Here is a 10,560-nt window from a genome sequence, read left to right as displayed (position 1 = left end):
TAACTGTCTGTACCATTACACAAGGCCATGCAGTAATTTCTCAAAGCTATAGCTCAACAGAATGCTAGGATAAGCTAGCTTGCCAACAAGAGGTATGGAACAAGCAACCATCCTCCTAGAACTAGCAACAGGAGACATGAGTGGCGGGAAGAAGCAGTGGTAACCGTAGTATAAACGGCATAATGGACCTATCAGCAGTGTGGGTAGCAGAAAATAATGCACTTTTGAGGTGGACGCAAATGAAACACCTAACACAGTGCTGTCCATTGTCCCTTGCATATACTGCATGTGTGTGGGTCACTACATGACTTGCATATACAATCGCATCGGCAGGCTTCTCTAACTGAACCACACACTAATCCTCAGACTAAGAAAGCGACAGAGCTACAAGGAGACAGATAGAAAGATAGAAAGGAAGGCTCAAAGAGGAGAGAGGAGAAACACTAGAGATATAACACAAAAAAAGAGGGGAAGAAAAACAATATTTCCAACACACATCAATCTGTGGTCAACACAATATGTGTGCAACTTCAGAGGGGTCATGCATTCAGTGCAACCTGCTGACAAGGTAACCCTGTGTGTGTGTGTGTGTGTGTGTGTGTGTGTGTGTGTGTGTGTGTGTGTGTGTGTGTGTGTGTCACAGTATATCAGTCACACTATGTACAGCACCCACAACACGCAGCCAGATACACAAACACACACATTCGGATATGCACACACACCAACCACACGCAGCCACACACACACACACAAACACAGGCAGATATGCACACACACAGATATGCACACACACACCAACCACACGCAGCCAGACACATTTACACACACACAGTTATGCGCACACACCATACACAGCCACAGACACACACTCTACCACACACACACACCCATCACACACAAACAGATGTTGTATCTGCGCACACACATACACTGCATGAAATGTGGGATTTACGACAGTTTTCGACCCTGTGTATTGCCGTAGAAGCCCACATTGGTGTGAAAGGCCCCCCCCTTCCCCTTGGCCAGGCCTAGGTTTTGTTAAGGCCAGCTTTTACCATTTTTTATCAGCTTGGTAATTAGTATGATTACAGTCAGAGAAAAGGAAGGGAACACAAGAAAATCATTTCTCATTTTTATATCTTTTGAAAATATTTACAAATTGTCATTAGCAAAGTTTACAGAACTCTGTGTCATCCTACAGGATTTAGCACTTGATATGCAACATTTCAGCCAGTGTGCAGAGTGGCATGACAACAGTAACCTTTTCCCTTGTCTTGCTTAACTGCACAGTGGATGTGTGTACAACACATCTCACAGCAATGCGTTCTATAGGGAGGAACGATGCTGGGTGGGTGGTGTCTGCTCCCTACAAACTCCAAACTTCTACTGGCTTTCCATAAAAATGTCTGTCAGGATGGGGATTAAGCCTAGAAACTTTAGCTAGAACATGTTTGCATGTAGTACTTTTTGTCATGACATTAACAACTAAGAACTGCTTTATAACAGCTGGTCTTGGTTCAGATAGAGGGTCAATGATGGGCACCTCAAAACTGTTAGTGTTGGCACACCACTTATTATACGCTGATCTCTTTGCTCTAGATCCTTCTATGGAGTAATTTACATTGAGATATGATACCCTTTTGCATGTCATGCTAAAACAGTCAACCTTAATTAAACAGTTGTTAGTGTACATCTGGTGATACATTGTTCGTAAAGCACATCTGTCTTGCTCATCCAAGATAATCTTATGGAATGGAGAGATTGGCAGAACGTTACAGTTTTCTAAGACACGTTACAGTTTTCTGAACACAATATTAGTTTGTTTAATCAAAAGCTACATTGAATTGAGTAAATCTTTACATTTTAATCTAGTGCAATTAACTTTTACCCAGCACCACTTTTTACAGTGTAATTGAGTGTTGGCACTTTAGAAAAGGATGACACACAAGTGATTATGCACTGTATAAATACCAATGTCTGTTTTAAAGATAGCTGCACTAATATACTCAAAATCATACATTGTATATTCTTCATGCAGCTTTGTCCCCAGCAATTTAGACCTCCATAAAAAGATTATAATTCCATATTTTTCCCAAGCTTATGTGTCAGGTATTTTAGATTTATTTGTTGACTAATAGCCATCGTCCAAACACACGCGTCGTGGGCGCACGAACGGTCTCGCGAGACAAATGAGATCACTCCCGCCAACAATTTCAACCTGAACCGCGGAATTTAAACTGCTGCCAGAATGCCAATGCGAAGACGTCTCCAGTTCTCCACTCCAGTTCCCTCTCAACTGTCCAGAGCCGCCCAGGAAACGAAGGGCGCATAATCCAAAAATCGCCGTAAGTCTATTTATTTTTAGGTTTAGATTTAGATTTCTTCTTACAGATATACAAGGCCTCAGACTTTGCCCGCAAGCAATGTAAATTATCCAGGGAAATCTTTGTGAAACGTGCCAGACTGTCCATGCCTGTTGCTTAGCCTAACTTTGAAAATGTGTATTGTAGGCTACTACTACAGGAAACTGAGGCGTTTACACAACAGAGAGGATAACGCCATGCAATATGACCCAATGCAAGGGTGAGATTTAAAGACAAATACTGGATCTGTTCAGCTAAAGTCGGTGTATCATTCTCTATCATTCAACTAAACTATTGACATTTTGTTTTTCACAGATTGAGCTCACCGCATAACACGGCAGTCACAACGGATTTGGTGGCAGCCTGTCCCAATGTCCGGGCATGAGCGGTGTGGACCCTGGAATTATTTTAAGTAAGTGACCTTATAGGCTATATTACTTTTGTTTTCAGTTTGTTGTTATCTGTGGCATCTGAGGTAGCACAACGATGTTATTTGTTATTTAACTTTTAACTTAGCCTTACTCTAACTTTTAACTTTATTATTTATTTTCCAGCGGCTTGTAAGACGTATTACGAGACTGTCCGGAGAAATTACCGGCACAGCCAGCCAAGCCTTGCAGCCCAGGCAGCGGCCAGGTTGATAAGGATTAGATCAGCTGTAGGCTACAGTAATTGCAGCGCATGGTCCTATGTAATCGTGTTAATAAAATGTGACGTTTTTGCATCAGAAACGATGTCCTTTAAAAGCAAATGTACATCCCAGCCGTTAAACACATTTGATGGACGAAGTATAGAAATATGCGTTATTGTTGTGTCAGCACAGGAGCACTAATTTGGTTTATCTTTACAGCTGTTGAAGGCGAGGATGACTGTCTTGACGAGGGACGAAATGGACCTATGGGAGGACGTAACTCTGGACCTTTCTGGGGAAACTGGCTGGATCGTCCGGCAGCCACTTTTCAGAAGCTCCGACCTGTGTGCGGCTCTGCAGGGAAGACTCGACCTGGACCCGAGATATGCGCTGACGCACCATAGAAGGCTTTGTGTCGGCACACCGTCGCCAAGACTACCATCACCAGTGTATGACTCTGAGGCTGCAAAGAGACATTTCCGCCACTATTAAAGCCGTTGCAAAAATATTTTGTCCCAGTGCTGTGTTGCTGTTATTGCTGCTGTTTTTCTTGTCTCTGTTTTTTTGTGTAAATAAAGCTTTGGTTTTCAATTCCTGACTAAAGCTCGCAACTGCCTTTCTATTAGGCCTACTATGATTATGATTATTTAAATGATTAATAAGAAATTCATTAATTTCATAGATTACCAATATTAGTAGCCTATATTATTATAATATTATTAAACATAAATTATTAATTTCGTTTTTATGAGGCAATAGCCGTTAATGGGAGGCGCTACGATTTTGTCAGTTGAAAGTTGACCAATAGGGAAGAATCTCTTTCCCCAATCACAAGACGGTTACATTTTAAATCATGGTCATTCTCAACCAATGGCTGCATTGTGTGTGAGGCTACAGTCAATATGCTAATAAGAGCCTTTCACACCTCTGTCAGCGGGAGGTGAGAATTAACACGTCGCCCCCCTCTCCCCTCTTGGTCTGTATTCGGGAAATTCCGTGAATTTGCGGCAGACGGAAATTTCGGGGGAATGTCCGATATCAACCAGGAATGCATATCATTCGCGGCAGTATCACAGCGTTTACGGGCCCGATAATCTTGCTTTTCGTGCAGTGATACCACACGCAGACACAGAAACAAACTCCCGCCACACACACAGACACATAAAAATGCACACACACAGATGAGTACGCACCACACACCGAACCACACACACACCAAGCACCCAGCCACACTCTTCCCACACACACAAACACACACACACACAGATACACACTCCTCCCACACACACACACACACACACACACAGATATGCATGCGCGCACACACACAAGAGGTAATGCTAACGACACACTTACATGGTCCACTGGAGCTTTTCATTCTTGATGGAGTTGTACAGGTGCTGTAGAGGCAAAGCAAACATATGATTAAACTCTGAGGAACAAAAGCACTCACACACACACACAGATTCACCACACACACACACACACACACACACACACACACACACACAGAGATACCCCCCCCCCACACACACACAGACACAATAATACTCTCTCACACACATAATCTTTCTGTCTCTCACTCAATCTCACTCACTCTCTCTCACTCACTCACTCACTCTCTCTTTTCTCTCTCTCTCTCTCTCTCACACACACACACACACACAGTCTATCGATCTCTCTAGTTCACACACACACACACACACACACACACAAACACACACACACACACACACACGCACACACGCAGGGTGGTAAGGGTACAAACCAAACCATACAGTTGTTTCACCATCTGAAATTACTATGAGAGACTCAGAGCAGATGGTATCCTAACATAGAGCTGTATGAGACTCAGTACACTAACATAGAGCTGTATGAGACTCAGTACACTAACATAGAGCTGTATGAGACTCAGTACACTAACATAGAGCTCTATGAGACTCAGTACACTAACATAGAGCTGTATGAGACTCAGTACACTAACATAGAGCTGTATGAGACTCAGTACACTTACATAGAGCTCTATGAGACTCAGTACACTAACATAGAACTGTATGAGACTCAGTACACTAACATAGAGCTCTATGAGACTCAGAACTCTAACATAGAACTGTATGAGACTCAGTACACTAACATAGAACTGTATGACACTAGCGGCATTTCCATGTTTCCTCTTTCAATTTTAACATCTCAGTCAGTTAGAATCACAAAAGGCACTACAGAATAATAACAGGCAATATAGTGTTATAACAGAATAATAACAGGCAATATAGTGTTATAACATGAAATACAGAGTTATAACATGTAACATAGCGTTAAGAGGTACTCCAGAGTAATAACAGGTAACAGAGTGCTGTGCCAATCAGATATAGAGGAGCATTAGTAAACATTACTGAAAGAGTTGAGTCCAGTTCAAGGTTGGGTATCCATATAGTGACTCTGGCATGGATGGGCTTCTGTTCCAGTCAGTCGTTGTCAATAACGACACTGTTATAATGCTTCATAACCATTAATATATAAGGCAGTCATACGAAGATTTCAACCAGCCAACATATTCTTCTCAAGAAACCATTCAACCAAAACGTCAATTTTATATCCCAGTTTACCAGGGGATTGTTTGCAGTGTTAAAAAATGATGTGTCTGGATCTGAATGAAGTTCCTGTCACAGACAGGAAGAGACGCTGGGCTGTCATTGGTTAGATGGGAGTATGTGTGTGTGTGTGTGTTTCCCCCATTGATAAAGCAGTTCTCGGGAGATTGGCACCACTCAGCCGCTCACATTAACACACACACAGACAGACAGACACAGAGGCAAGTACACACACAGACAAAAACTAAATCAGCATCACTCAATCTCACACACACACACAGTAGATCAGAGTCTCCCCTGGGCAAATGCACTGTGACAGCCAGGGGTCTCCTACATTTTCGATTTAAATCCAAAACCCTTCACACACACACACACATCCCCAGATGGACAGACAGATGCGCGTGCACACACACACACACACACACAGACAGACAGACAGACAGACAGACAGACAGACAGACAGACAGACAGACAGACAGACAGACACACACAGACACACACAGACACACACACACACACACGGGTGGCATCCATGGTATGGTGCCAGTGTGGGCTGGTGTTTATTATGGGAGAGGGCTTGGCTTGGCAGCTGGGCGGGATCTTACAGCGTGGGCACAGACACCCTCTTCCCTGTGCCAGCAGCTCTGCCCCCCCCCTGCCCCCCTCGCAGTGTGGGCAGACACCCTCTTCCCTGTACCAGCAGCTCTGACCCCCCCCCCCCCCTGCCCCCCTTGCAGCGTGGGCACAGACACCCTCTTCCCTGTGCCAGCCCCCCTCCATCCCACTCCAGCCACTGCCCAACCCCCTCACAAAAGGGCCTCAGATCTTCAACAGGACACTGATTAAAATGCATGTCTCCCAGCCCGTTCACACACCCCCACACCGCTCATACACCCCCCCCCCCCCCCACACCGCTCACACACCTCAACCATGCTAACACACCCCAACACCGCTCACACCCCCCCACACCGCTCACACACCCCCCACACACACCGCTCACACCCCCCCACACCGCTCACACACCCCAACACCGCTCACACACCGATACCATGCTAACACACCCCCACACCGCTCACACACCGCTCACACACCTCCAACTGCTCACACACCCCCACACCGCTCACACACTTCCACCATGCTAACACACCCCAACACCGCTCACATACCGCTCACACACCCCCACACCGCTCACACACCGCTCACACACCTCCAACTGCTCACACACCCCCACACCGCTCGCACACCTCCTCCACACAGCTCACACCCCCCCACCTGCTCACACCCCCCCCACCTGCTCACACCCTACAAGAAACTGTCCAGCCAACATCTAACTCAAACTGAATTTCTTGCTCCTTCCACTTCATTCATTGATATGCTACCACCGATACTGATATAGTCCTCCACTGTCAGTACATTAGCCACTTGGACCTGCTGGTAATTATAGTGATTTTAGAGTGTCACACACTGTATAAAAATGTAGGAATAAATCAGTATTTGCTGGCATGACTTGACCCTCATCCTCCTCCTCATAGGCCCTTGGCAGCTAACGGACAGGATGATGACTTAACATGATTGGTCAGGTCAGACATGAAGAAAAGTGTTCCTCGGAAAATCTCCAGAGAGAGAGAAAGAGAGAGAGAGTGATAGTGAGATAGAAAGAGAGAGTGACAGTGAGAAAGAGAGAGAAAGAGAGATAGAGTGTGTGAGAGATTGTAAGAGAGAAAGAGAGAGAGTGAGAGAGAGAGAGTGATAAAGGCAAGAGAGGGAGGAAGAGAGATGAGAGAGAGATACAGACAGAGAAGGAAAGAGTGAGAGAGAGAATAGCAGAGGGAGCATATAAAAAATCAAGAGAGTTCCTCCAAAGACTCTGATTGGTCTGGTTGGATCTCTAGAGAGGTGAAGAGGTGCTGATCATATTGGCAGCAATCTGCCTGGTATGACATGAGTCATAAAGGACATCAGACTGCCCACACACACACACACACACACACACACCCACTCAGAGTGAGAGAGTCGAGAGTGAGAGAGTCGAGAGAGAGAGAGAGAGAGAGAGAGAGAGAGAGAGAGAGAGAGACACACACACACACACACACACACACACACACACAAACACAGCCTAGCAACGATTGGACTGCTATGACCTGCATCATGAGGGACATCCGACCATCTCCTGATCTCACTCCTTCAGATCTGTTACCTTAACCAAGCCTGACAGCAGGCCTGCCTGCCCGGAAACTTCTAGTTTCTTTCAATTTTAAAGGCGACACACAACATACATTTTCCACTTTCCATTCAAACCTCTTCATATAAGATATAAGATAAATCGAGCATCTTGCAAAAGTATACACGATAGAAAATAGAAAACATTTCTTTGAAAAAGCACTTGGGAGAACATCGGAAATAGACAAGGTGTCAAATCCCTCGTGCTAGTGGCTAGGGTCCTCACACGAGCGGCCAGATCTCTCAACGTCTCAACACCTCTCCATCTCCACCAGCTTTACCGTGCACTTGACTGTGACAGCACATGAATAATGTCTGAAGCTGTCACCTCATCCCTAATGCTAATGCAGCGAGTGCATGTGGCTCTGATTAACCAACAGTGTGCCAGTCAGTCAGGTGAGTCTGCAGAAGCTCAATATCCTCCCCCCTCACAGAACTGACTTATCTAGCTGTTACATTACGGCGGTATGACATGTCTGTTTTACACAACTGACCACAGAGGCCTTAATCTCAAAGATGGTAATAAATCTGGCTTAATTTACCTGGTTTGAAGGAACAGGCCACTGTTGTGTGTTTGATAGTTTGTTTGATGGTAATGCACATGGTTCCATAGCCTGTGTGTTAGCGGTCCATAGCCTGAGTGTTAGCGGTCCGTAGCCTGTGTGTTAGCGGTCCGTAGCCTGAGTGTTAGCGGTCCTTAGCCTGAGTGTTAGCGGTCCGTAGCCTGTGTGTTAGCGGTCTGTAGCCTGAGTGTTAGCGGTCCTTAGCCTGAGTGTTAGCGGTCCGTAGCCTGTGTGTTAGCGGTCTGTAGCCTGAGTGTTAGTGGTCGTATGTTCACTCTTCTGCATTTGCCAACAAAGATTCTGGTAACTGAACTGGACAGGACTTATCTCTTTATTACATTTTTTAATTTTATATTTTAGTTTTTATTTGAGTTATAGATGACGATGCTACTAGCTCATAGCAAAAATAGATCTAGTACTTGGCTTCCCACTTAAGTGACTGTGCTGTTCGGTTTGCAAACTAAAGCCGAGCGCAGGGCTTTAGAAGTAGCAGGCTCTAAAAACTGAGCTTGCTTGGAGGCATTTCCATTTGTAAACATTTGGGGGCATTTATGAAATAATAAAAATAATGATATTATGATGCTAATTATGATTTGTGTTGTTAAATTGAGCCTGTGGGTTCGCCTCAATGAAATATCTCTGTGATAATTGTTGTTTAATTGCAATCCGGGGCATGTACTGCAAATCAGGATGTTGGGGTTTGGTGAGGTAACTTCTGGTTTAACCCTGAGGTTTCAACATCACAACAGAGATTCACTTATAATCGGCTTACATCTCCATGGTAACCTCTGCTGCACACCTAACAGATCAACACATAGAAAAGCACCGCCTTCTGACCAGACAGTTCTCTTGGAAGATAGCGTCACCCTTCCATGGGCCTCACAAGTGAACCATAACACTCAGCTTAATATTGACTTACACACCATAAGAACTCATCTAAGCAACCCATTCATTTAATGGAATACACAAGTGTGATTACCATCAGATCCATTTGTGCAGTGATGATGGGGCAGAGGTATTGATAAGTCTATTATCTTGTTCACTCCCACAGTCGGCAATTTTTGTCAAGCTTTCCTTTCTGGCTTTGACTGCAGCAAATTAGTTGCTTTTAACTTTAACGTTTAATTATAGAATTAAATTCCTCATATTTGTTAAGGATTATGGTTTGTTCTTCTGCCGTGAAATATGCAGCTCTAGTCAAGACTTTTCCATGTTTGCAATGAGTCATCGGTTGCCAAAACCACCTCTTTTACATCAACGCGCTTTAAGGTCATCGGTTGCCAACACCACCTCTTTTACGTCACCGTGCTCATAGCTAAAGATGGGTCATCTGTTGCCAACACCACATATTTTACGTCACCGTGCTCATAGGTCATCTTGTGCCAACACCACCTCTTTTACGTCACCGCGCTCATAGCTACATCTGTTGCCAACACCACCCCTTTTTCATCACCGTGCTCATAGCTAGATTGGGAAAACCAGGATTGATTTAACGAGTTGATAACAAACGTCATTAACTTCAGTTATGCGTGACTGCGGTTGAAGGGACTGGTTAGTTGCATTAATTCCAACTTATTTATACCTAGTATAAATATATTACTTTTATTGGCATTTAAACATTTCTTGGTGAGGGCTCTTTGTTCAGACCTGGGGAAGGAGGTGAGAACTCCCTTCCCCCCAGGTTTGGGCAAAAGTGTCTGCAGCCATGGCCTATTTTGAATAGCTGGTAACACCCCTTAACCATTATGTATATAAGAGCCTGTTCTCTAAGGAGTAGGTTAGATAAGCTAAGGTGAAACACTGTGAGTGAGTGTGTGACTTCAAGCCTCTGTCTCAACAATGTGTGGCCGCCATTGTTAAGAATAAACCTGGATCATCACTGACAAATCCATGACTGAGTCTTCCAATATATGGTAGTAAACTAATTACCATCAGATGGAGGTTCTGGACCGAGAGATAAATTCTTGGATTTCGCTGAGATTTCAGCTCTGCTGTAAGAGTCCTACAACTGCCTGGTTTTGACACAACACATGGTAAGTACTTAGATTAAATTGCTTACCTAACCTTAGGAATAATAGGATAGCAAGTGCCTGTGCAGTATCACAGAAGATTTTTGGGTGCGGTAACGCTCAAGGGTAGCCACTGTCAACCGCTGTCTGAGTTGATGGGTTGACATGCTACAATGTATTGCT

At 44.4% G+C, this 10,560-nt stretch overlaps 1 protein-coding gene across 1 annotated transcript in view; it reads right to left on the bottom strand.

Moving 5' to 3' along the window:
- LOC308362822 (uncharacterized protein) overlaps positions 1-10,560 on the bottom strand; it is a gene marked incomplete at its 3' end in the record, with an annotated part of 79,953 nt that overhangs the window by 22,866 nt on the left and 46,527 nt on the right. The window contains exon 10 of the mRNA XM_080835550.1: positions 4,351-4,394. Within this exon, the coding sequence (XP_080691676.1) occupies positions 4,351-4,394 (44 nt within the window). The remainder of the gene's footprint in view (positions 1-4,350; positions 4,395-10,560) is intronic.

Source organism: Sprattus sprattus, assembly GCF_963457725.1.
Source record: "Sprattus sprattus genome assembly, chromosome: 3".
Taxonomy (NCBI): domain Eukaryota; kingdom Metazoa; phylum Chordata; class Actinopteri; order Clupeiformes; family Clupeidae; genus Sprattus; species Sprattus sprattus.
This window is presented reverse-complemented; position numbering and strand designations above follow the sequence as displayed.